We start from the raw sequence: 27,319 nt of genomic DNA, 5'->3' as shown, positions 1-27,319 counted from the left end.
TGCATTTTGTAGTGGATAGTTCAGGATTTGTAGTGTCATCTCAGCTTTTCAGGCTTGCAGTGGGGCACAGCCATGGCTTTGGTGGTTTCACTGCTGCAGAACAGGTTTAGTGAAGACGGTTTGTTCGTTTTGCTCTATTTACTATTTCAGAATTTGTTTCAGTGGACATGCTCTGCCTGTTTGGTGACTAAAATTTACCAAGTGTGTCATAAATTATATAACTGTGGTCACCAGAGAAAAGATCCCAAAGTTCATAAAGTGAAGTGATTGCACAGAACTGATGAAAAGAAAGGTTTAACAAAAATTTAAATGTATTTCAAATCTTTGAAAAGATGTTGTCACTGGTGAACAGAACACGTGTCATTCCAAAGAAATAGTGTGTGAAGTGAATGGTGAGACACGGGAGGTGGTCAGGAATCGTGCATTGCCTCTGCAGAGCTAGACAGCTCCTTTGTTCATTCAATTTAGAGTTGAGCTGTTACGTGAGCACTGAGCGAAAGACACTAAGACATCACTGTCCCCAGGAGGAGGGAAGCCTGAGGAGCAAAGACTGTAGAGGGAAAAAAAGAGATCTGGAGTGTTAGAGACTGTAAACATGAAAGAGAAAATTACTGTGAGACATGGAGGCTGAATCAGAGCCAGAGAAACAGAAAATGAAGACGCAGGTTTATGACTAAGGGAAAAATAGAATCTAGCAGATGATGATAGTTGAATATTCTTTCTTATTTTAGCCTGTGGGAAGAACTTCAAATTCTATGTGTGTGACATCTTTCCATTTCTTATATGGGAATCAATATGCGTCATTGGATTGGGTCTATAGGGTCTGCAACAGTCATTTTAAAGATATTCTTAATATTTAAAATTTTAAACAATTCCTCAGTTAATTGTTATGGTCATATTTTTTATGCTGTTTAGTCATATTACATATTTATGAAAAAATAACATCAAAATATAATAACAGAATCAGAACTGACTGGTAAATATATTGTGTATTAACTGTCCACATGAAACATGAACTACATATATACAATACATATTTCAGTTTAGTAATGAATTCTTAAGTGTTCAAAATACTAAACTGATATTAAACACAGTCAACGTACTAAAAAGTGCCAGAGAGATTTAAGTTAATTAAAGTTTGAGGACCAGGAAAATGAACAAAATTGGATATGTCTTCAGTGATATACACTCATACAGGGTTTATATGGCGATAGATTCAATAGCATGAGCTTATGACCATAAATTGTGCAACTCCTAACAAGTTAGAATCAGCTGAACCTGAATAACCTGAAAACTTTGGGGAAAAACCTCTGATAATCACTTTCATGCTGAGTATTGCTGAGCTATTTGAGTTTGTGGTTGCCTTCGGACCAGATTAAACTCTGAGGAACGAGGCTCATACAGGGGACAATCATCCACATTCCCGGAGGCTAAAAGAACAAAAGCATCTGGTTAGTATTTTGTTTCTGCTGTGAGAGGAGAAAACAGAAGTGGCAGTATCGAAAACACAAATCTTCTAAATTAATTCTCATCATGAGGTGTCTCAATGGGCACATGTTTTGCAACAGAGCCATTCTGGGGCACAGATGTCCTCCTGTTCAGAGGAGAAAACACATGTATTGTTAAAATAAAAGGGAAATATTTAGCATTTTGAAAAAGAAAAGACTATGTAAGCTATTTTAACATAGATAAGCAGGTTTATGTTATACTTTTAATGCTTTAAGTCAATTATCTGTAAAGAGAGACCTTGGCAGTGTAGTGGTTATTTATATTTTATTGAGAACATGGTAGTTTTCGTCTCACAGCTAGGGTGGCGTAGAGGTCACACTGTCCAGTGAAATACAGTCTCACTCACATACTCAGACAGCTTAGTTGTGAGTCTGTGAGTGAGTGATTAATATTGAAACTCTGTGTCAGTGCCGTCCCTCAAGCAGAGTGCTCATCAACGACTGTCACAACTGCTGAATCAGACACGAGCGTATGACGCAGTGTGCTGTAAAACAGTGATGTAGTTTGAGCAATACAGAAGAGTTTGAAAACTTAGTGACAAAGTTTCCTTCTCTGACAGTCAACAGGGAACCTGTGGAAAACATCCAAACTGAAAAAAGTTGGTGGGTTTTGTTGATTTCGCAACTTTGGAAAGTTAGCATGGCTGCAGTAGTTTTTTTCCCTCTGTCTCAATGGTTGTTATGTAATTAGCAAAATGCTACAGGCTACAAGCTACCAGATATTTTATGTAGAATTATGGCTGCTTTTATTGACACTGTGTTATCTTGGGTTTGAACCAAGTCAAAGTCTTACGCAACTTTCTTTCAAAAGTATAAACTAAAATCTAACATCACATTTCATGTTTAATTTTTTTCACATGACACTCATTGCGTCAGTCTATAAAAATATATATGCCATGTGTATGAGTATGAGTCATCACAATAAATACTGAACAAGTGGCCTGTTCAGTAAGCAATATATTACATCCAGGCATATCTTGTTGGTTCAGTTGGTGAAAGTGCACACAATGATGGATCCATATGTCATGTCTTTGCCCACTTTGCACACTGAATTAGAAGGTAACCATTTCAGTCAGTCAGTTCAGGTGGGATGGATTTATTTCCTGTGAATACAGAGAATGTTAACTCCATTTGCCACCAGCTTACACTAAGCTGAGCGCAACATGGGCTGGAGAGTGTTGATAATAAACTTCCATCCACAGTAACTTAGAATCAGACCCTACAGGTGGAAAAGAGTCTTAGAAAATGTGATACGAGCAGCAGCAGCAGCAGCAGCAGTAACAAGTGTTTGCATCACTGTTACAGGAGAGTTTAAATGAATGGTGAAGCAGGACTTGTGCAGAGCAGAACTGTGGACAGGGCATTGTTAGCTAAGATATAGAGAGGGTGAATTGGATATACTGTGTGCTGCATCAAGTAGACTTTGCCATGCACCTAAGTGTAAGAGCACAACTCGAGCTGTCTGAGTGAAGTAGCTCACAGGCTTTGCTCCTTTAAATAGTGCAGATATTTCATATCAATTCATGGGAAACAACAGCTACATGCAATTTTGTTTACCACTTGTTTATTTCCTTTCTTTACCATTTCTTACACACACAACACAGCAGAGCGGCCCTGAGACGTCATCTGGCCATGGCCCCGCAGAGAGGCCATGTCACCATTACTGTGATATGCAACCCCAACCATTCCTCAACATTTATATGTGCATGTAGAACATCACAATCTATAAATCAGAACTCTCAGGTCCAGAAGCTGCTCCACTTGTTGTGGCTATTGCAGCTTTTTCCCACTGGTGGATTTCACTCCACTCTGTGGGTTGTGAGGAAAGGTGAATGAATGACTTTGTGGAAAGTGTGAAGGCAAGAGGCAGAAATAGAATCCACTAAGGTGAAGGGGAAGCATTCATCAAGCCAATGGCTGATTGTAAGAGTAGGGAGACAGCACTTGACCGTTGGAGCGAGAAGCCTTTCACCTTGGTGAGCACTTTCACCTGGACTGGGACTACTTTCAGGTTTCAGCACGCAAGCCCAAATGCAGTCTCACACACAACTTACACGCTAACACCACATCATCACACTGTCCCACAAACTGTGGTTGTCCAATCATAGCTTAGCAACTGTAACTAAGTGCAGCAGGTCTCTCAAGCATTGGTTTTCTCCACTCTTGTAAGTGAGAGCATTACAGGGTGCCTTTTTTTTTGGGGCCTTTTCAAAACCAAAAATACAAGCAAAAATACAAGGAATGGATTTAACAGCATTTGTCTCCTCTAACATAAGCAGCAAATGTCCAGCTAAGTAGCTTGTTGTTTCTTCCAATTTCACACTGCATTATTTTTTATGGTTAAAAAAAATTCAGAAGCTGAGCTGAAGCTCAGATTAGAGTTGAGGGTAAAGTTAGCTGTTTTTTCCTGCTCTTCAATGGATTTGGGAACATTTACATTCCAGCAAGTTGGTTTCACCAAAAACATTAATAAAACTTAAACTTAAAAACTTTTTCCTGTGTAACTTTAAAAGTGAAAACAAACTGTGTGAAAACAAGTATGCAAGCTAAGCAGTCAAAATAATAGTCTGATAGTCTTTTTCCTTATCCTACTTATAATACTAGATCTAACGAGCTTGACACTAGAATATACAAACAATGTTATTTCCATAGTGGGCTGAGCGGGCTGAGCATCAAGCGCATATTCAAGACTGAGCTCATGAAGTTAACGTTAGCTTAATTAGCTAGCTTGCCATACCTGATAAAATTTGCTGGGGGAAGAAAAAGCTGTGAAACCTATGGCTGTCAGCTAGAAATGAGAAGCTGAGAAGCTTTTGTCTGCCGCTGTCTCATATCAAAGACCCACTGTTTAAAAATGAATTTCAAGTGTTACCCTGGTAAATAGCTAGCATAGTTATGCGAGAATGGAATGGAAGGCTTGACCGCATAGCAACAGTAACTATGGGCTTACAGCATACAATAATCAACTATTGTAACGTAACTGAATTATTAAAATATGTTCTCACATATTCTCTTTAACCTGGTAAGACCAATATAACTAAAAATTATATGCTTATGGCCGTCCAGTTATCAAAACTTAAAGGATTTGCATGTTAATGTGAATGTAACTCTCAGAGGGATTAACAGCACTGACACTGAATGGCCACTGATCTGAGCTCTCACAAACTGTGAAATATGGACTTGGTGTAATGTCACGCTGTTGGTAAGTAGAATATCTACAGTAAGCATGCGTTTGCGTTCAGGATTAAGAGTAATCTTGCTTTGTCTTGCTCTCGCTCTGTGAATAGATACATGACATTCACATTTTTCAGTCTAGGTCGTCCAAGCCTTGTCTTTGTTTCTCTGTTTTTTCTATGTTTTTTGTGCTTTCTCACTCTCCATCTTTCTCTCTAGTTCCCTTTCACTGCCATTACTAAAATGTTTAAAAGTTCACTGTCACTATTGCCATGGCAACTGTCATTTCTGTGATGCTGAGATTTGCAGCTGCCTCCTATTCAGGCATCATTGTTGACTGACTGTGTGTGTTTTTTCTGTGTGCATAATAGAGGTAATAACAGTCTGACTTTGCCCTCTGAAACACATACATTCCTACCTAACTGACTGTCAGACTGGACCACTACTTCTAAACAAAACAAAAAGAAATACAAAATTATATTTAACCTTTTTTTTCGTGAGTTCAAAAGTACAGGATTTGAACCAGGCACTGCACCATTGGCACTTTACGGTTACAAACAAATGCACCACTGAGCACTTTTCAGTATTACGTCAGTCAGTGCATGAACATGCAAGGATGTGGGTTCAGTACTGCCGGGTAAGAAGAGAAGTGTGTCCTGTGTCAGAACAATATCAACACACAGGAGCAATTTCCGGAAATACACCCATCAAGCACTTTATTAGGAACACCTACTCCCTCCCTTTGCAAGAAATAAACTGATTTAATTCTTTGTGGCATGGATTCTGCAAGATTTTGGAAACATTTCTTTGAGATTCTGATCCATGTTGATGTGATTACACCACATTTGTCAGCTGCACATTCATGCCACAAATCCCCAGTTCAATCACATCTCAAAGGTATTTTTACTGTGGTCACATTCGCCCTGCATTGTATGTACACGCCGCCTACTGCAGGTTGTCCATGTGATAAGCAAAGTAAATTACCCTCAAGGCAGAACACAGAACCAGAGGAAGTTAAAGTTCAAAATGTGGATTTATTATAACCAAAGTTAGGTTTGTAAGTGGGAGGAAGCTGACTGGTGGTTTGCTTTGGAAGGTGGCAGTGCTGGGGTTAGGCAGAGCTGGGCAGGGTGACCGGTGAAGCGGACAGATAGGACAGGGACAGAGGATCCAGAACAGCTAAGCAGACAAAGACAGGTGAGGATAGTGGCTCACAGGTGGCTGGTAAAAACAGGGAGAGGAAAGGAACAAGCTGCAGCAGAGGGAAGATCGAAAAAGACAGAGAAACTGGAGTTAAGAAGAGTTAAAGAAGACAAGGAGCAAAAAAATAGAAAAAGACCTGTACTTTGCTGTACACTGAACAATTTGGAGAAACCTGGAAGGAGGGTGTATATATACTATGAGGTTAATTGATTGATGATCGGCCACAGCTGTGCAGGTTGAACAAGCAGGAGGAGGAACCTGGAAGCCACGCCCAGAGAGAAACACACAAACACAGATGGAGGACAAACTTAGGACAAACAGAAAGCACAGGGGAAAGGAAAATAACAGAGAACACAAGAGGGAGAGGGGGGCCCACAGCCACTACCATGACAGTCCATACAAACTGAGTTAGTCCTTATAATTTACATTATGGGAGGGGCTTACACATCTAATTATACTCAACTATATCCTTATAATGATGCATATTGACAGGTTGAGTTTGTATAGTCCATCTTAGGTCTTATTTTTTTCCTTTTTGATATTCACCACATTTTTTTAAACAAGTGCAAAAAGGGTGTCCTACTTGTACACAAAAACCTGTGTGTGTATTTGTAGAGGGGGTAAGTGTGTGTCTTTTTCTGTCTCCATCTCTCTTTGTATTTCAAATCAATGCTTCTCTCATATTTACATTTTCCGTCTGTGCTGCTGTCTGGAGAGTGTACCGTGACGTTTCTGTAATAACTGTCATGGACCGCAAGACTGTGAGAACTGCATCATACATTCATTATTAGACAATATAGAAGCAATGTCCCTGAACAATGTGACAGAGTTGCCTCTTTGTGTTTTTGCCAACGTGTGACCGTTCACCATTGCTAAGGACGAGTTATTTTGTGCAGAGGGGAGACTACCACAGGGATAAGATTAGATTTTTCAGGCAGTTGATAAACATTAGAATTAAGCTTTTCCGCACATTACCTCATCTCCACTACTCCATATTTCTTTAATCTGGAAACGTCTATACACGACACCGACTAAGGCATCTTTCATCTCTTTCCAATCCTTATAAATGCTGTGTACTCCGAGTTAAAATTCCTGATGAAAACAGCCTCCTTTGGTGCGCCAGACCAGACCCTATACTGTTTCTATTTATATAGCCACCATAGACCAGTCAGAGTTTAAATATAGATGCTGAGTCTGGATTCTCTTCTTCATCTGAAATGCATGAATAATTGAGAGGGAGAGGAGATGAGGTGGGATTCATTCAAGAGATGGATGGTCCTGGCATAGATTTCCTACCTACATTAGTGGTTTGCTGAATGGGGCTGTGGTGCACTTTGTGCATGCAAGAGCCACATGAGTTAGGGAAAAGTTTGACGAAGGCCCCAAAAAAGGCTTCCAGACTTTTATGTGACCTTAGATTACGTAGTGTTTTAAGGGTGCTAAATTAGGAAATAAGAGCTAGTTACATATAGAGGCAGATATTGAATGTTAACAATCACCCAATCTACATCCTACTTACATATAATCTTGTGAAAATTAAGTCACTAACAGAACATTGCAGATGAGTATAATATAGTCAGTGGAAGCAAAGTCAACAGTCTGTAATGTAACTTAATTAAACAGTCAGACAAATCTATCAGGCAGGTGTGATTCTCACATCGTCTTTTACAGGTCATCTGAAGATTTAAGAAAATGATTCTTAACCATCATTTAATATTTATAGAGACTGAGTCACATACAAGCCTTTAAGTGCCGTAGCCAAGCAAGGTCAAGATTGTAGGTCACCGGTTTGAATCCACAGGCCAAAACTGGCTGTAGCTGCCTTGAAGAGCCACAAGATACATCTTATTCGTTTTGGCAAGATGTGGGAGGTTAAGATGAACGAGGATGCACTGCTCAAAGTTAGAGGCAGAAGTGGTGTAGGGTGGGGAGAGTACAGCTGAGCCACTGCAAATTTGTGTGTGTGTACGTGCGTGTTTCAAGCTATCATGCTGGGGGAAATGTGGAAGACACAGTCTCCTCCCGTCTCCATGGAAACCCCATCTCTTTCACAGGCAGAGAGGCAGAGCCCTTCTACATTCAGAATCAGGGGTGTGAATTATTCCACATTATTTAGCGCTCGCTGTATTACTCGCATACAATCGACCACCGACAATAACATCTTGATGAAGATGAAGATCAATAGCATGGTTATGTGATGCCTGCTTATCCAATCAAGTGATAGGACAGCAAAAGTGTGGCATACGGTGCAAACATCTGCCCCTGAAGATGGTGTCTGGCGGTTTTAAAGACTTATTCATTAAGTACCCTTTCCCTTTTCAAACAATAATGTTGGATATTGCTTGCTATTTCTGAAATTGAGCCACAGTGCCATGAACCAATATTAACCAGCTGAACTGACAACCTATTAAGAACGTAAAGAAGGTATCACAGCAACTGAAATGCAAACAGTCTGACACTAATAAGAGAAAAACTGAGACACAGAACAGAGACTAGAACAGTACAGATGGTTCAAAGCTGGGTGAGCTTTGAATAAGGTACAAATCAGGGATGGAGGGGGGGGGCAGAGAGAAGGAGACTCTGTCAGACTTGCTTTTCACAAGCAGGTCCACGTAGCCACCTCCTGTCGAGCTTCAAGGGGGTTGTCATGGTGACAGTGGCTGGCAGTCGAGGCTGGGAGCGCGTTGCATGGTATCCCTGTGGCCTCGGATGTGGCTCAGGGGATGATGGGAAAGCAAATCGGCTAGTCAGGGGGAACTTAGTGATCAAGCAAGACCTGGATTTACTCACCTAAAGGCCGACACGCCTTTCCCAAAACCTTGTCAGTCTACGCTTATTTAAGTGTTAAGTGGAAGTTTAAATGTATTACCTGTCATTATTAGGTAGGTGTAATGTGTTTTCCTGGGTGAGAGCTGGGAGAGTTAACAGACAATGGTGTTAGGACTCACAGGAACAGGAGCTTCCACTGCTAAAGCACAGCAGCATGTCTGTTGCTCCTGTTGCTGCTAATGAGAAAGGTGCCAGGTGGAGCACTGGGAGTCTGGGAGTTCCTGAACTGTCACTTGGGATGCCACCAGACTTAATACAGTGTGAGAACACTAACCTTAGCTGCTGCACCTAACCAAGTGGGGCCGAATCAAATAAACAACTAAATCAAGTACAACCTCAACCTGAGTAACCTATCACCTAGAGTGCAGAAACTTTTAAAGTGGCTATAGCTATGGCTATAGTGCTACTGTGAGAAAATTACATCTTGCCTTGAGGCTGCACTAATCGATATTTTCATACTAACAGTTAATCAAAAAACTGATTTGAGAGAGGTTTACTTGTTGTGCAAAATTGTCACCTGGCTTTTGGTTTTACAACCCACAACTTAACTGTTCAGTCCACTCCCACTGCACTCAGCAACCTTATTTCCAGCTGCATCAAGCAGCTCTGATGAACCCATTGTACACCACTTTCCCAGCACCACCAACTAGTGAACATAATCATGCATTTAGCAGCTGAAAAACTAGAAATTTCCCCTAATGAGTTGATGTAGAATGGCCAAAAATCCATTAATACTTCTTCAAAATAGCTTCAGAGACCACTAATTTCCCTTTAATCCATACTCTCATTCACACCAGCATTTTAAGGTTTAACGGTCATCTGGTTCAAAAATATTGGCCATTTCTTTAAAGTCTGCATAAGAAGTGCACAGTTCAAGGTTCTGTCCTTGTTGGACCGGCGCTGGGTAGACAGATGAATGGACCCGACCCTGACAAAACCAGTGTAGCACAAAGAAAATTAATCACAGCTGCTGGGACGCAGCCAACATAAAACCAGGCCATCGTAACTGAACAAGAGCTGGTGGCAGAGCAAACAGCAAGTACAACGACAGTAAGATGCCTGGGAATAATTGTAAATGAATGTGTTTTTCCCCTCTCCAAGTCCCAAATGTGCATGCCTCTGGAGAGCAGAATTTGTTTGAGTGTACATATAGCGTATGAGCCAACGGCCTCTGTGAAATGACTGTCATGTCTGAAGGCGTATTCCCTTTATTCCAGATGTGAAATAAATTACCTTCCATATGCAACTTTTTTCCTTTTTTTGGTGGTGGTTGGGGGGGCTTTACACAATTTTTGTCCTGGATATCTGTTCAAACAGCCTAATGAGGGCTGGTGTCACCTTGTCCTATCCAGGATGGGACTTGTTTCTGCGGATCCACACAACCGTGTGCCAAAGCCAGATCACACTGGTTTGTGTGATCTAGCTTTGTTTAGAGGCAATGTGTGATTTCCTGTCAATCTGCACTCACCCTCTCTTTCTCTTTCCCTCTTTCTCTCTTTCCATCTCTTGCCTACATGTTGTCTTTTCCTTTCCTCTAGATATAAATATCTCCCTCCCTTCATCTTTTCTTCCCTTTAGTAGGCCACCAAGGAGCCTTCGCTGGGAGTCACTCTCGGTTTTGGTGTCCATATATTCTAGTTATGATAATAGAGTATTCATCACACAGGGCTTACAAGACATCCAAGGACATAATATTGGGTGTGGCCACTATTAACATCTGTTTGGCTATGTGCGCTACTTTACTGGGCCCACTGAGAGTCTATAAATAGTCTGTAATTCTCTTGATGCCATTACAGTCATGTCTGGTGCTACTTTCAACCTTTTCCTAGATGTGTTTTTGTTTGCAGCCACCTTCATGTGCACTGAAAGGTTTATCTCAGATTTACAGTGCAATAGCTTGATGAAATTAGCGCCCCGTGACATTAAACAATGCAGAGGAGAAAAAAACAGAGGTGAAGACAAGCTAGGCAGTGTGAGAGAGTGCATGGAGTGTAGAGACAGGGGCCAACAGGGACATAGGCCAATGGGAAATGTGCAGGGTTTCCTAGTGGAACTTGACCTCATAACCATAATGTTACACAGCAGCACCAGTGTGCCTTCATTAGCGACCTTTTTATAGCATCTAAATCCTATTACCTCTGCCCTTTTTTGTCCTGCTCTTCCATAGCTACGATCTCCCATGGCTTTAACTTTGGGATTTGTTAGCAGCACGTCTTTTTTTTTTTTTTTTCCTTTCTCTGACTCATTACTATTCTGTTGCATCTGGTACCCAAGGGGTGAACTTTAATAGGCCGAGGTTGTTTTTACAAAGATACAGTAAAGTAAAACAAGCAATACACCATGTTATTTACTTTGAACAAACATTTTTTTTTCTTTCAACGTCATCATTTTCCATTCCATTAACAGCGCTGTACCTCCTCTCCCCCTTTTCAGTTGTGTGCTGCCCTCGTCAGCTCCACCCTCACCCTCTCCGGTCCCGGCACCTCTCTGCTCTTGAAGTGTTTGATTCAAATAGATTTCCTCCAGGGCAGGAGGAGAGGGAGCACAGAGGGAAGAAAAGAAACAGATAGGGTCATTATTCATGTCTGCCATGACGCTATGGCAACAGTGTCCTCATGCTCTGATTGGTTGTAGATAAGGTTGCCGCTTTAGCCATCACTTTCTCTTGGGAGTGGACTCCAAATTATTAGGCCGTTGTCAAGGCCCACGCTGTCAATCACCTCCTAACAACTGTTGCTATTGCCCTATTTCTGCCTCAGTGCCTTAATTTCCTCTGGGCGATTTATAGGGAAACCCTGCATCATGTGCTCCGCTCTGTTTGTTTACACAAATCACTGTGTGTTTAACCAGGAGATCCAGTTCATGCATGAGGTTTTGATCAAACTCACCAAGAGTAGGGAGGATGAAATTATTATTAAAACACTGTTTTATAATTCAAATTAAATCACACTGAACTAATTAATTTCATACACATTTTTCTCAGTGTCACATGGGTCTTTCATGAATGTCTCATGCCTGCTCTGTACTGTGATTTAAGGCCTAACTGCACTCTTTTTTAGAGCAAAGTATTTTAACTATTCTATGATTTATTTCATCATATAACATCCTAACCTCATTCGTGTGGGCTATCGCCGAACCAGGCTCTGTGTTCCAGCTACAGCCTCCTACTCATCCTCTAAGTTGTGCTGTTTGCTCCTGTGTCAGGGTTTTTTGGAGTCATTCAGGGTGAATATAACAAGCGCAGACTAATACTTCATGAAGTAATGTCCTTGGTCCACTAAGGGAACAGATGCTCCTGTGTCACGTTACCTTAGCTGAATTGACTACATTATAGCCTCCCACAAAGATGCATTCAGCCAGGATTATAGAGTCGTCTAGTCAGTAATAAGTAATATTTTGTTGTGTAATACCTGTGTAGAACATATCAGAACATATGTATGTTTCTAATAAATATACACAGTACACACTGCTGGATTATGCTGCCTCTGTATGACTCACTGTCACTCAGGTTAGGCAGCAGCCGTTCTCTTGTCCATCAGCGCTACGATCAAGACAGAGCTGCTGGATTTGTGCCCTTCACCTCCATGTTTGAGGAAAGTTTATTTTGTAACGTTCATATAAAACTGTCAAATTAATTGCATACAGCAAAGGCCAGTGTCTGACATGGATATTGTTTTATATGAATAATGAAATAAACTGATAAAAAGAATACCACATATATTTAGAATTTGTATATTCTTATACACAGCCCACATGGCACCTTAACAAATCTCACAGTGTCTACAGAACCAAAATTTCAATCATCATAAGCTATTCATTCAAATCATATGAAAGAAAACACAAAAAACATCCTCACTTACCCCTTAAATAATCCACAGACCTCTCTTCAGCAGGACATTCTCAGAGTTTTCTCAGTAGTTCTGTGGATGAGGACAAAGAGGTCTTATCAGGTCTGTGAATCATGTAGAGTGACTGTGATGTTTCAGGAAAGGCTATAATCTCAGTGGCTGTTGTATCAAACAAAAGCAAAATGTTTGCATCAGAGTTGTATAGGGTTAATAGGATAATATAGACTGGAGAGAAGTGCAACATTTCCTCTGGTATCTTTCATTGTGGTGTACAGGAGTAGTCACTTATTCAAATCAAACAAGGTCAAAAATAATATACTTCAAAGCAAACGCAGTGATTTGTTGTTTACACTATGAATACTGGTTGAGGGGGGAGCTGTCATAAAGTGCTAAAAGAAGTGTAGTCTACCACCACGTACTTGCTTGTTGGCATGATTGGTGGAGTGTGGGTGGGGTAGTGTGCGTGTGTGTGTGTGTCTCAGGATGCTGTTTTTCAACAGACTTCACAGTTCTCTGTACTGTGTAATGTGAATCAGCCATCATCTAGTGCAGTGGATTCTGGGGACATCCTGCTCCTACAGCATGTGACTATTGCATGTTCGTTTTTATGTCATATGCTGTCACAACAGGGGGGTGCAAGTGACAGGCAGCGACAGGCCTCCCCCCTTTTAATCTAGAGAGACCATTAGAGGGATGAAACCTGTGTGAAATAGTATGAAGATGATGTTTTGTATCCCTAGTTCTATGATCCTAGTCCTGAGGCCTTTTTCCTGCTGTTTCATCTAACATTCACCGTGTCATTGAATGGTGGATATTAAGCAGGGTCAGCACTGTGTGAAAATAAAGGGCTGATTATCTGAGCAACCTCATGCTAATTTCAGGGCAGTGGAAAGTGTTGAAGAGCCCATTCGAGGGCTCTGTCCGTGAAATTCTGTACACATGTTCGTGCTCCCCAGAGGATGAATCCCACTGACTTTGGTGATCCCCAGACTTTTACAGAAGTGCAACCATGAGAGTGACAACTACTGGATGGATTGCCATGAAATGTTAAACAGATATACACAGTGACCAAAAGATTAATCCTAATGACTTTGGTGATCCCCTGACGTTTTTCCTAGCGCTACCATGAGGATTCCCTTTTTGTTTGTTTTTATTCAGTTTTTTATATGGTTCGCATCCCCCTCAGGATGAACTGTAATAACTAGCTAATGTTAACATGCCAACATAGCAAACATTATAGCTGTTGATCATCAGCATGTAAGCATTGTTATTGTGAGCATAACAAGCAGCACAGCAATGGCATCTATTTTTTAAAAATCTAAGATTTTCTTAAATATTTGACAATTTGAGAAGGTACCCATCAAATCAGATATACTGTATTCTGCACACTTTTGCTTTTGTTTAAACATTATTTAAACACTCAAGCACACTCATTCATGTGGATAAGCCTGATAAGTGAGTCATGAATAAATAAGTGGTTCAAGTCAATCCAATCCATTAGCTCTCAGCCAATCACACTCTTAATCTGGCATTTATTGAAGGTTTATTGGACTTACACACATTCACTTACTGTCTGCACTTTCATACATCAAAAGTCTTTATAAATACACTGGATTTGTATGTATTTTATTTTGTATAGGGTGCAATCGAAATGTTTAATCAGAATAAGAAATGTATGTTTAAAACTGAACAAACTGATAGACTGTATATCATTCTCTGATCCCACAATCCTTACTCATATTATCTAAATTTGTGTTTCAGATCCTGGCCATCATCTCCATTCTCTTCATCGTGCTATCCACCATTGCCTTGTCTCTGAACACCCTTCCAGAGCTGCAGGACACCGATGAGTATGGCCAGTCCACAGACAACCCACAACTGGCCCATGTAGAAGCTGTGTGTATTGCCTGGTTTACCATGGAGTACCTGCTTCGCTTCCTCTCCTCCCCCAACAAGTGGAAGTTCTTCAAGGGTCCTCTAAATGTCATTGACCTGTTGGCCATCCTGCCATACTATGTGACCATCTTTCTGACAGAATCCAACAAGAGCGTGCTGCAATTTCAGAACGTCCGCCGCGTGGTTCAGATTTTTCGAATCATGCGTATCCTACGTATTCTGAAGCTGGCCCGTCACTCCACGGGTCTTCAGTCTCTGGGCTTTACCTTGAGGAGGAGTTACAATGAGCTGGGCCTGCTCATCCTTTTCCTCGCAATGGGCATCATGATCTTCTCCAGTCTGGTGTTTTTTGCTGAGAAGGATGAGGAGGATACAAAGTTTAAAAGCATTCCAGCTTCATTCTGGTGGGCTACTATTACTATGACCACAGTAGGCTATGGAGATATTTACCCAAAAACTCTACTGGGAAAGATTGTGGGCGGGTTATGCTGCATAGCTGGAGTGCTGGTGATTGCCCTGCCCATTCCCATTATTGTAAATAACTTCTCTGAATTCTACAAGGAGCAGAAGAGGCAGGAAAAAGCATTAAAACGAAGAGAGGCCCTCGAGAGAGCAAAGAGAAACGGTAGCATTGTCTCAATGAACCTGAAAGAGGCATTTGCTCGAAGTGCAGAGCTGATGGATGTGGTGGTAGAGAAGAGTGAGAGGCCTCATGACAACCACCTCTCTCCAAGTCGTTGGAAATGGACCCCCAAGAGGGCTGCATCAGAGACAAGCTCTAACCGTTCCTTCAACGCCCAGGACTTAGGTTCTCCCAACAAGGCTCGAGCTACCAGTCCCCAGAGGCTAAATGTTCAGAAGCTAGAGGAGATGTACAATCAAATGGCAAAGACACAGTCACAACCCAACCTCAATGCTAAAGACAGAGGATCCAGAGTTGGCAAACAGAGAGACGAGATAGAGCTGGGGGCCATCCAAGACCACAGACCACCGGTGCTAGGAACCAGAGAGGGAGTGGGGGACATGAAAAGTTTGTCCAGCATTGACAGCTACATCAGTTGTGCTACAGACTTTCAAGAGAATCCACGTTTCCCACATAGTCCAGCAATGGACCCTGGTCTTCAGGAAAGCAACCGGTTCTCCCACAGTCCAGCTACAGCTTTGTCCCAGCACAGCAGTGGAAAAACAGGCCAGCAAACTGCTGGAGAGCGTGAGCCCATGCTAACTCCAGTGTGTGTCACAAAACCTTCATGCTCAGAGAATGCAAGGAAATTCTTCTTTTCTGGAAACTCATCAAAAAGCCTTATCCCTAAAGGAGGCTGCCGCAACGAGGGGGACTCAGGTCCGTCCCCACTCTCAGACAGTTCAGTCCTGTCAGACTCTCTGTTAAGCCCTGAAGTTTCCGTCTACACCACTGCCAGCAGCAGGACCCCACCAAAGTCCCCAGAGAGCACTGCCCTGGCTCCAACTGTCTTCACCTTTCATGACTCCTCCATCAGCAAATACATTGATGCTGATACAGATGATGATGAGCACCTCCGTGACATCTCTGATGCAAGTCCCTCAGAGCGTCTGTTAGCAGGATCAAGCCCAAAACGCAGCATGAACATCAACTATCAGAGGGGCACCAACCATTTAGAAGCAGCCCAGAAAATGCTGGGCCAGAATTGTCTGTTTCCCCTTGAAGGGATTCGTGGGATTGCTCACGAGAATCACGTAGGACATGAGATGGCACGTAGACCAAAGGTTGAGAGGGGGCGTCAAAATACTTTGGATAAAAACCTCTGAGGTACAAGTGGAGCAGAAACAAACTGGAAGCTGGGGCTTGAGTGTTTGTGATAAAGACACCAGACAGACTAAAAACACTCCATAAGCCAGAGACGGAAGGAAGAGGGAGAGACAAGGGTCTTGCCAAAACATTTCACAAATTACCCGAGCATGCCATTGGGCAATAAGCTCCGGGTGAACATGTGTGGTGAATACTCTGGGAGAAAAACATTTCTAAATTGGAGAATGTCACTGCCCCTCCTTCAGCTCATTCCTATTAGCGGTATTCCACACCCACAAAACAAAGGAGCACTCCCAGGTTAGCCAACAGGTCTCTTCAGAGATTCCTTTTGGAAGCAGAGTCATCATAGAAGCCAAACTTTGTGGTTGAAACTGGTGTAACCCAACTGAATGATGTGGTTTTAGCAGCAGGGGGTTATCTCTATATTCTCTAGGAAAAAAAAAAATCCCAGCTGCCCACTGTCCCATTACAGAGTCCCAGTTAATTTTGTAGTCTTGGAGATACAGGAGAGGACCTAGAAGCCTATAAGCTACTTACTTGTGCCCTCCATTCCCAAACCTGGCCTTAGTCATTTACATTTGTAGGGGTGCGTATGTCTGCGTATGTCTATGTGCATGTGTGTGAGAGAGTGTGAATGCTGATGGGTGATGTAATGGTAATTCATGTATACACACTCTTGAGATTGTCTTACCTGATTTATTTTTATATAGATAAGAGAAAGGTCCTTATAGAAATATGTGATTTGCTAGTCTGCTGTGTCATTATCATATGTGAAGAGTTATCTTGTATAAGGTTCAATGTCTTGGCACAGAGGCTGCAGTTATCCAAGGCTTCAGCCCATCACCCGTTATAATGAGCTCTCTTTCTAGAACGGTATTTTGCTATCCCCTATGTCACCATATCATAGTGAGACTGGATGATACTTTCAGATCTGAATACTGTCTTAGCATCTCAGCATCATTTTAAAGAATTATAGTGGTGGACCAAGATTTTTTTTTAAATGGGCTAACATAAGAGCCAGAGGTAATAATCTTGATCTTGTTGCACATCTATTAGGTATGCATGTGCCCAAGCCGGTCAACACACAAAAACATAATGAGTTGCTTGTTTGTCCGTATCTGAAGAAATTATTACATATGAGAAAATCCTCTAATATTTTTTAATGTTTACAGCTTACTGACATGAAGTTTAGATTTAAATAACATATGTTCAGCATGCATTGGCCTTCCTTTGCCCAACATAAAAGCAGCCAAAGAGATCACACAGCTTCAGATAATGGTAGATACTGAAAGCAGGGGAGTTATTCATCTCTACTTTGTTCCTTAAATCGTCAAAATAAACTCTGATAGCACTGAATATACACAACCAGAACTGCCAGAACTGATGATACTCATGCATAAGCGCACACCCACACCCACAAAAGATACATACAGTTATGGAAGACAATCTTCAGGATACATTGATACACTTAGTTTCCATGGTGACAGCAGCTGTTCTCAAAGGCTGGCAGCAGCTCAGCAACGGTTTGTTAATTGGGGCGGGATAGTCTGATTGCATGTAATGTATGCTCATACATATATACAAGAACACACACACAGGCATGCATCCAAAACGTGACAGGTATACACAGTAGTAACATGTTAGCAGAGCCACTACTCACTGTGCACATTCATGAGTACTGTGTAAATGCAACATTATTATGTGAGGACCTTGTACATTGTTATGTTTGTCTTAAAATCTTTGTAGCATCCCATAAATAATTATAATTACACACAATATAAATCAGCTTTAGTTGTAGTTTACAATGCATTCCCTATTATTTATCTGTACTGCCACATAGCAGAGAAAAACAGTCTTATATAACATATAAGTGAAACTTATCATAGTTGAAAGGACAGGCAGATTCATTATACTGGTATCTGAGAAATGACCATGCTCTTCATACAGAGTATAAAGGGATGAAAGTGTTTTATCTCCTAAAGTAGTGCATCAAACGATATTCCTTTTGTAGCAAGGCAGCACAGTAACATAAAGTAAAAATATGAACACAGTAAAAACACAATAAGACAACTGAAGACATTAAAAATGCTGACACTATCTTGAGAAATTCAATTAAAGCATACATATTAGGCTATTAGCCTTTACGTCCATTAAAATCATGCCAACATGAGCAGAGTTACAACTACAGCTCCTTATCCAACTACTTCATAATTAATTTAAAAGTCTCAAGTAGAGCATATAAGTTGTCTCTAATGTTAATAAGATGAACGGAGAAGAGCCCCACTGCTAACAAACAAATTCTAAAACAAAACTGAGCAAATGCTAAATGCTTTCTTAGTTACTTTGTGACACAGATATAACAGTAAAGAATGTTCTTAAAGGAGTTGTTGCACTGCTATGAATGCAGGTGTTGCAGTGAAATTTGTTCAGAAAGTCAACAGAAGGTGGTTGACATAAATGTTTTAGTGTTGTGGTTATGAGTCTAATCACAAACCCTGATTTCATTTCCTGTTTTAATCACAGGGTTGAACCATTTCATATTGCTCTCCCATAGTGAGAGGAGCTGAGGTGTGAACGGAATAGCAATGACTGTGAGAGGCAGAGGGAGCCGTGTGTGTGTGTGTGTGACTGCTGTAAAGACTGGGCATTACAGCAGTGTGGCTGCCACTTAATGGAAAAGAATGAAGTGTTTCCAGGGGAATCCTGCTTTTGTTTTCTCCACATTCTATCTGGAGTTCTGATTGTAAGATGAAGCAGTAGCAGATTTTAATACCAAGGGAACTCTAATCATATGAGAAATTACAATTACTTCAGCACACTTTTTATTTTAGCTTCATTACAGCTAAGAACAGATGGATGAATCTCATTTAGCAACTAAACAAATTCTCAAATAAGCAGATAAGGTTGGATGGTTTGAGTTGGTGACAGATTTGTTTTATGCAGCATCATAGTGTGAGCTCTTTTTTGTATTCAAGGGAACTAATTAATTATTGCCCGCTGTTACACATAAATTAAATTATCTGTTAGCATTAGAAGTTATGTTTACAAAAGAAAAAAATGATTATCCTTAAAAGGATTCTGAAACATAAACTTAGGTGTCATCTGTAAATCAGTGTTCCAAAATGAAATGATACAATTTTTAAAATGAGAATTGATCTTATTATATAACACTTGACTGCAGATATTTTAAGATTTTCCATGTGTCTCTGATGATATTCAGATTGAATCAAAAGTCTCTCCCAGAAAAATTGTTGTGAATGGCTGCTCCTTTAAGTTATATTCATGTATATTTTCCCCTAAATCTGAAACAGAATTCTGGTTGTTGTGTAATTCCTCATATCACATGAACAGGTTCGACTGGCATGGGTTCAATTCCATAATAAACATGCAAGCTCGGTCCATTATACTTTATATTGTTTTGTTAAGATGACATCAGTCTCATTGAACATTTGGTTCATGCGTTACATTTCAGATTAACTTTTTAATGCATATTTATCCTCACCTTATGTAAAAGTCAAGGCCAATGTATGCCAAACATCTTAACATCTTCCACCCTGTTATGCTAACATGTCTGTGGCAATTTCACAATGTTGTGAAGAATTTCAGATGTCCTTATGACATGACATACCATCATTTAAAAAAAACCTCTGACGTAAAGGGCATTCAGATTACGCAACCCCTCCTTAACCATCATGTGAGCTTCTGTCCCATCATTTAGGTTTTCTATATTATGGTAGTCAGGGACCATTTTTCACTAAAATATCTCTCAACAATGATGACAATCAATAGTTCACGAATAGGCAGCAACCACTAGGGTAGGAAACTGAGATTTACTATGGGCAAATATTACACAAAATGTGCATCCATGTACGTACACACACAAGTATTGAAATCCTAACACTAGTATTGATACTCTTTTAAGCTTTTAGACAAGGTAGTACAAAGAAACATCAAGCCTGATGTTGTGAATTGATACCTAGACTGTGATACTGTGACATGATACCACCATAGTACAAAAAAGTTAATTTATTTTTACAAGTCATCCTTGTTTTGATTTTATTTAGGCACTTTACTCCCCTGTGTTTTCTAGGGAGCCATTTAAATTTACGAAATATAATAGTATAACAGAGCTTTTAATTTCACTAAGATCCCTGTGGAGAAATTCTGATATGAATCAAAGGACTAAACCATCATGCGTTATGAAGAAAACACAATCAAGGGGCTATTTTATCTCTCATTTATTGATACAAATTACAATGAAGAACACAAATGTTTCTCCATTACAAGACTCCCAACTGTACAGTAAATGCATTTACCTGAAATCTAAAACAGAATTTGGTTGTTGCGCTAGCTGCTAAATTTAACTGTAAAGAGTTTGACTTTTTCATTTTTTTGTTAGAACCCCCATAAGACCCTTTCAGTGACATGTGGTAGTTTCTAAAACCCAGTGAGAACCACTGCTTTAGCAAGTAGCCCAATTCTACACACTCTGAATCAAACACTGTATTACAGGGTTGGGGTCGATTCAAGATGCCTTGATGTAAGTAAAACACACATCACACACAACACTATAAGAAGAACCAGTATTAGAGCATGAGACAAATTAAACCTAGTACAAATTATAAACATAAACTCTATTTTTTCTACGTTTTAAGCTCTCAGTGGAATTGACCCCAACCTTGCCTAAGCCATCGGTCTTTGTAAAGTTCACTGTTTCCAGGGAATTGAAAAAAGATATTTGAACGACCTTAGCCAGCTCTTATACAATGTTGTTTGTAGGTCCCGAGGCTGTCTGTTTTGTAAAAAAAGAAAAAAGAAAAAAAAAAAAAAAAGAAGATGAAGAAGAAAAACACATTTTTACTTGTTGACTTTCTATGCTGTTGTTTCTGTATAAATGTTCTATTGTTCAGTGCATGTTGTATCTTTGGCGTTGTGACTGGTTGTGATTCACACAGAGCCAGTTATTGTCATGTAAAAAAAAAGTGTCTCAGTGTCCCAAAATATTTCTATTTCTTAAGAGAAGCAACATTTCCCTTTGATGACTCAAAATGAAATAAATAAGATCACTTTACATTTTGATTAGGAATCACTGACTTTCATTTTATTGTTAATTTAAAGTTTTTGAACTGATAACCAAAGTAGATGGGAACATCATTATTAAAGCTTGTTTTGTGGAGTAAAGTGTAGGAGGTTTATTAGTCACAGATCACATTTGGTCAATGTGACTAAAAAGGCAAAACTGACCATTGACCAACACTCATTACTAGAATAGACGTACAGACCAGTGCTTGTATTTGTTACTGAGAGTTTTCTAGTTATACTGGCAGATTGCTCTTTATACATGAGTCTGAGTAAATATGTACCGGAGGGGGGCCAACAGAAGGAGGGAGGACGTCAGATGAAGAGGAAGCTGTGGGCTGTTGGGCAAGAGCAGGCCTCCAGCCTCCCCACACGTCTCCATGCGCCCCTGCATCGAGGGTTTCCCACCGCCTGCCACTGGAGAGACCGTCTTCTGCAGGAAGGAGGGACAGAGGGAGGAATGGGTTAGTGCTCACAAGAGCTTTCTTTAAAATCCAAGTGATAAACAATGTCGCCATCTAGTGGTAGATCTCACAGCTCTCAGATCCGCGAGATAAGGTGTAGACCAGCGGTCTGGCATGAAAACAAAACAAATTGTAGAAATGTGACCCGTCACAATCAACCTACACACTCCATACACTGCTGAACCTCTCAGAATACAGACAGAACAAAATGCTTTTAGCAGATGCCAGGGCCAAGGTCTGAATGGTTAGGTGCATAACTTTTTCCCCTGATAATTAATACAGTACAAACATTTAATAAGGTTCAACAATGTTTTTTTCCCCAACAATTAAACCACAGAAATTTATATTTTATGCAGTCTTGTGCTCTGTTAAATCTGCTTTGTATGGTAAATAGACAAGGATTATCCTAATACTAATTCATATCTATAATTAACTATATCCTTAAAAGAATAGTTTGATATTTTGGGTAATACAGAATAAATAGTTTGCTTTCTTTCCATATATACCATAAGAGTAATAACAGGTGTAATGACTGTTTAATTTACTCTTGTGATATACAGTTTTTAGCTGGTAATTACAGAATACTCATTGTAACTGCTCAATAGTGTGAGACAGAAAGGTCACCTTCATTTTATTAGCGAAGTTATGTTCTTTATTTACATATAAGCAAAATGAACTTCAAGCTAATTTCATGGTTGAATAAACTCTTGGCCGGGCTTAAAAAACAAATACTTTATCTATCTATTATGGTCATTAACATTTCCTGAACATTTGTGATTTAAATTAGGTTTTTTTTTGCTTTCTTAGATTTTTAATCATTGTGAAATAAAACAAGCAGTGATCTGTAATGTGACAGTGTTATTACACAAGAAAACTTCTAGTGATTCCTTCCATACCTGTCCTCGAAGTTGTCCTCTCCGTCCCCGGCACAGTGTTTCTGTCCAGCAGCAAGGGCAGGCGGCTGGCACTCGACACACACGTGGTGCCCCTCCTTCAGGTACTGCATCCACTGGGTGTGTGGGCCCGCGCTCTGCTGACACCCTTTTGTCAGAGAGGTCAGCTGAAACTGGACACAGTACCTATTTTACACACATACATACAGACACACAGGCTCACACAAGTCATGCACACAAACATGTACACAAAGCAACTAAATGCATGGTGACAATACCTGAGATTGTATAAAAGACAAAAAGAGTGTAATTGCATATTAATTTCTGGACTGTCCGGATGTGTTACCCCATAATGTCACCACCATCAGGGATGTCTCTTTTCTTCCTGGCGTTGCCATAGCCACCTGTGGTAATGAGAGCTGGGACTGCAGAGAGAGCAGCCATGATAAGACCGTTATACATGACCATATGTTGCAATATGGGTCTCACACATTTAAAATGAAATGAGCAAGTGTAAGGTCCGTGGTCATAAAAATAGGACTCTCTGGTGTATCATATTTAAATGAAAGAAGCTGGAAATCTACACTCTTCATCTGCTTTAGAAAGAAAAAATGAAAGGAAGTGAATCAACAGATAAAGATATCAGATGTTTGCAGGTAATTTCTTTTGCATATACTACCACGACCCCTGTGCATTAGTGAAACAACACAGCTGTATTCACTACAACAACAAGGCAGCAATGAAAAATCTCCCTTGTTCTGCACATGATTCATTGTATCATTGAATATCCTCCCTGAAAATATCAATACAGTGTAACATCACATTATATTTAATTACAGATGAATCAGATGTGTAATAACCTGTCTTCTGATCTGTTACTTAGATGTGGATCTATAATTAGATTATGGTGGAGGGTCTAAGAAATTGTAATGTATCCCCGCAGTGACCCTCTACGGCAATCAGGTGTAACCGCACTTTAGAATGACTATGATGGCCAAAGCAGTCTTTTAAGCCAGTCAAATTCAAAAAAGTAACTTGAAACATCAGAAATTCTGCCAAGTACACACAGGACTCAATGGGAGATCTCTCTTCAGCTGATAACAGCACGGTTACACAGCTCTTTCTCACCAAGTGAGATGTGACAGTGCCCTTGCTTTGACCAGTACTCTGCACAGCCGGCGTGCTCCTCCAGATGGGGACAGGGTTTCCCCGCGTTGAGTGGCTCCCGCAGGATGATCCTGCTCCGCCTGCGAACTGTGGCCCGGCATGGCTCAGCACAACCTGACCACTCCGTCCACTCACTCACCACACAGGACACAGCTGAGGGAGAGGAGACACACCATTAACAGCTGAGAGTAAACTCATAGAGCTCTTTTAATTTTCCTCATACATCTGTAGTTGAACATGCCATATTTAGGAAATAACATTTTCATTCAAACTGTATGGTCTTTTAGGAGGAGTCAACAAACAGCTCAGTCTCTTTTCTAAACCATCACACTGTCCTGTAACAAAAGTTTTCCTTTCAGCACTGAAGTGACACCCACCTGGACAGGCTGTCTCATAGTCGTGGCAGCAGTCCAGGGTGGAGACGCAGGCTTGGTCGCAGTAGCACGTGCCATACGACCGGTCAGATCTCCACCCTTCACTGGTGCATGACGGGTCGCGGCCGGAGCAACACAGTCCTGCTCCCCGACAGTCAGAGCGGCACAGACCGACGAGGAGTAAAGACACCCCTAGACAAATCAAAGCCGGAGAGCTGCTCCACCACACTGTCATCACGACACACTGCACTCCAACAAGTTGGAGCAACAGTGTAGCAGTTACTCCTTGTCTGAAGTTATTCACCTGAAGAGTGTTCTCAAGTACTGTTAAAGCCCTTAACAGTGTTAAAATTAACTTCTGTCATCTGTGGTCAGTTGGGTCAGCACTACAACCTACAGGGGCTCAGACAGTGGTCGGTGGGTTGGAAGTTATTCATGTATCAACTCTGCTTCTCTTAAAGGAACAGTTCACCGCTGTAGATAAAGTTCAGTGCCAGACTAAAAACAATGTGACTGTGTAAGACCGCATGAGAAGAAATTAATATACAAGCCACACTAAAAGTCATTCTTGACTTTAGGTGTTTGCACAGGATTTTATAGTTAATTTGTCACCTCACTAAGTGCATTGTAACTGTGCTGATCTTACCCAAGCATCAGAAAAATTTGCTCTATATTTCAAGATATTAAATTCAAATTGCAACAACACTATGTGAAGAGAGGAAAGCTGAAATGAAACGATGAAGAGAGTACCCATAGGTGCTCAGTAGCAGAAAGAATAAAAACGAAGATACAGAACCACATTGAGCTGCATGTGCAGGTTATTTCATTCTGGACAGTTTCAGCAAAAACTTTCACTATAGTGTGTGGAAAGAAAAGAAGGTTTACAGGTCTACTGTTCCTTGCAAAACAGTTGGAAAACAAAAATGAGCAGTCTGTTTGCTCAGATCCACTCCTGCCACAGTCTCACTGTCAATCTGTTAGCAAAGCCGCAGCCAACTTCCCCCGGCCCATGTGCGCCTCAACATGTGAAAAGGGTGGATTAATGAAACTCCTATGGCTGAGGTTATTCATGCAAAAAGAACAACAGTGCGGACAGTGCAGGCCTCCACTCAAACTCAGATTCCCAGAGTTTGTGTGTAGAGAAGACAGTGACAGAAAGAGAAAGGAGGTGGGTGGAGCTGAAAGACTGATTTTACTGCTCAAAACACACCAAGTGAAAGTCTAATTCAAGTTGTGTTCTATATGAGAGGGAAATATGTGGTAACGTAACAACGGTGGCTCCTTCTCCCTTCATGTGGCCCCCGTCTGTATCTGCAAAACTGTAGAGCTTGCAGAGACCAGGACTTCACCCATTTACTGCTCCAGTAAACAGGTAGTCAGGACACACTGGACACAGCAGTCCATAAAGACACCGCTCATACCCTCTCTCCAGATCTTGTAATATAATTTTCTCCCCAAAAAATATTTTAATAAGGACAACATGATGATCATCTTTTCAAAATAGTAACAGCCTTAATTTCCAAAGCGGATGTCACAACAAAATGATGCTTTTCACAGCCAAGAAAGGGGAGTGGCACTGTCCTGGGGCAAACATGTAATTTAAACCAGTTCTTTATGTACATTTGGATCATGGGTTGCGTCTTAAAACTTTCCAATTAACTCAGTTCACAAAAGACAGGAATAACCCTGTGTGTGGCATGGCCTCCCACCAGTGCCAAGCATGACAATCAAAAATGTATTAACAGTCAGACATGGCTCTGCGAATGTCAGCATTCAGGTATTACACTAGATTTAAGGCGCTTGCTTTGATGTGATCGTTGCTGCTGTTTCCAAGCCTTGCTCAACAGACTCACAGTAAGGCAAAATTCCTTGGCAGTATTTCAACTAACCTCCTTCCTCCAACCGCGACCCATTTATAGAAATATATTCTGCATTTTTGAAAAAAAGCCAAATTAGCTTACACATAATATTGATATCTTCTTTTTTTTAACTACATGCCTACTAATTACTTTCCAGGCTGCAATTAGTTTACATTCATTTCATTGTGGTATGAGAATAAATTGTGAAATGAATATCATCGCTGCATTAAAGTGCACTTTTAAAATGCACTTACATCTCATGAAGATGTAACAGTAACAAAACTGTTATCGATGAATGGATCAGCTGTTTTTTTATAAGATCTCTGCACTATAAAAAAAATACTGTCTGCTTGAGAGGTAGGAAAAAGCTATGAAATGCTCTGAGAAATATTGCGCAGTTTATATATGCACAGAATTTATAATAAATGGGTTAAACTGTGCTACTTCCACCAGTATGGTCTGCTGAACATGGCTCACATACACACGCTGGAGTAAACAAGGCTTGCTGTGTTCACATAGAAAACAAGAACGTGATGCACAACAAGCAGCCTTCATGGGACTTAATTAACAATGCAGAGATTTACAGTTCATATACATAATCTCCTTATGCTCTCATTTAATATGACTCTCACTGCAACACTGAAGTCGTATGGGACCCAAACTAATCCTTGAATGGTGTTCCTTCACTGAAGTCTAATTTCACCTTAGCTGTAACTACAACTAACCTACAAGCCACTGTGCTGTCTTGTAGATGTCTGAGAGTTTACAAGGTTGTAAGTACTTGTACCTTACAACAGCCTTTCAACACCTAGAGATATGAATCCTACGTATATTGCATACAAGGGCAATGATCTGAACTAGTATATATAGGCGTTTCACGTGTACAGTATGTTCAAGCTGTGAGGTTTCAAGTGTCCTGCAAAGACCCTCAAACTTCAAGAATCGTCGACTCACTGTAATGCCGTCTGGCACATGTTATTTTCCTCAGTAATGGTGAAAATGCATACATTCCTAGCTTACAACAAAAGTGGTTTTATTCTGAGCTCAAGGTATTTCCTCTAATCCGGGAGGAGAGTGTTTAAATAAACCAAGGAAGGAGGCTGAGGGTCACAGAAGGAGGGAAACACCAGCTTGGCTGTCTGCATCCTTTGCACTCACACAATCTAACACCTCATCAGACCGTAGGACACATACCTCCATTTTAGGCCACATACACATTTGTTCCTGCGCTCAAGG

At 40.7% G+C, this 27,319-nt stretch overlaps 2 protein-coding genes across 3 annotated transcripts in view; one reads left to right on the top strand and one right to left on the bottom strand.

The window, feature by feature from the left end:
• Positions 1-21,082, top strand: part of kcnb1 (potassium voltage-gated channel, Shab-related subfamily, member 1) — a 32,094-nt gene extending 11,012 nt beyond the window's left edge. The window contains exon 3 of the mRNA XM_018686541.2: positions 14,324-21,082. Within this exon, the coding sequence (XP_018542057.1) occupies positions 14,324-16,246 (1,923 nt within the window). The 3' untranslated portion in view covers positions 16,247-21,082. The remainder of the gene's footprint in view (positions 1-14,323) is intronic.
• Positions 20,059-27,311, bottom strand: si:dkey-7k24.5 (somatomedin-B and thrombospondin type-1 domain-containing protein). 2 transcript variants are annotated; one of them, XM_018686549.2, is made up of 6 exons: positions 24,228-27,311; positions 23,812-24,003; positions 23,030-23,108; positions 22,687-22,869; positions 21,611-21,759; positions 20,059-21,039 (listed from the first exon to the last, which is right to left on the bottom strand). In XM_018686549.2, exons 1-5 carry the CDS (start codon positions 24,457-24,459, stop codon positions 21,642-21,644), a joined length of 804 nt encoding a protein of 267 aa, XP_018542065.1. In that variant the 5' UTR covers positions 24,460-27,311; the 3' UTR covers positions 20,059-21,039; positions 21,611-21,641. The 2 variants fall into 2 exon arrangements, with proteins under 2 accessions (XP_018542065.1, XP_018542064.1); XM_018686548.2 differs by having other exon boundaries at positions 20,059-21,759; positions 24,228-27,308.
• Positions 27,312-27,319: the final 8 nt, after the last annotated feature.

This window comes from Lates calcarifer, linkage group LG12 (assembly GCF_001640805.2).
Source record: "Lates calcarifer isolate ASB-BC8 linkage group LG12, TLL_Latcal_v3, whole genome shotgun sequence".
Lineage (NCBI taxonomy): Eukaryota > Metazoa > Chordata > Actinopteri > Centropomidae > Lates > Lates calcarifer.
Note: the sequence above shows the minus strand (reverse complement) of the source record. Positions and strands in the feature narration are given on the sequence as shown.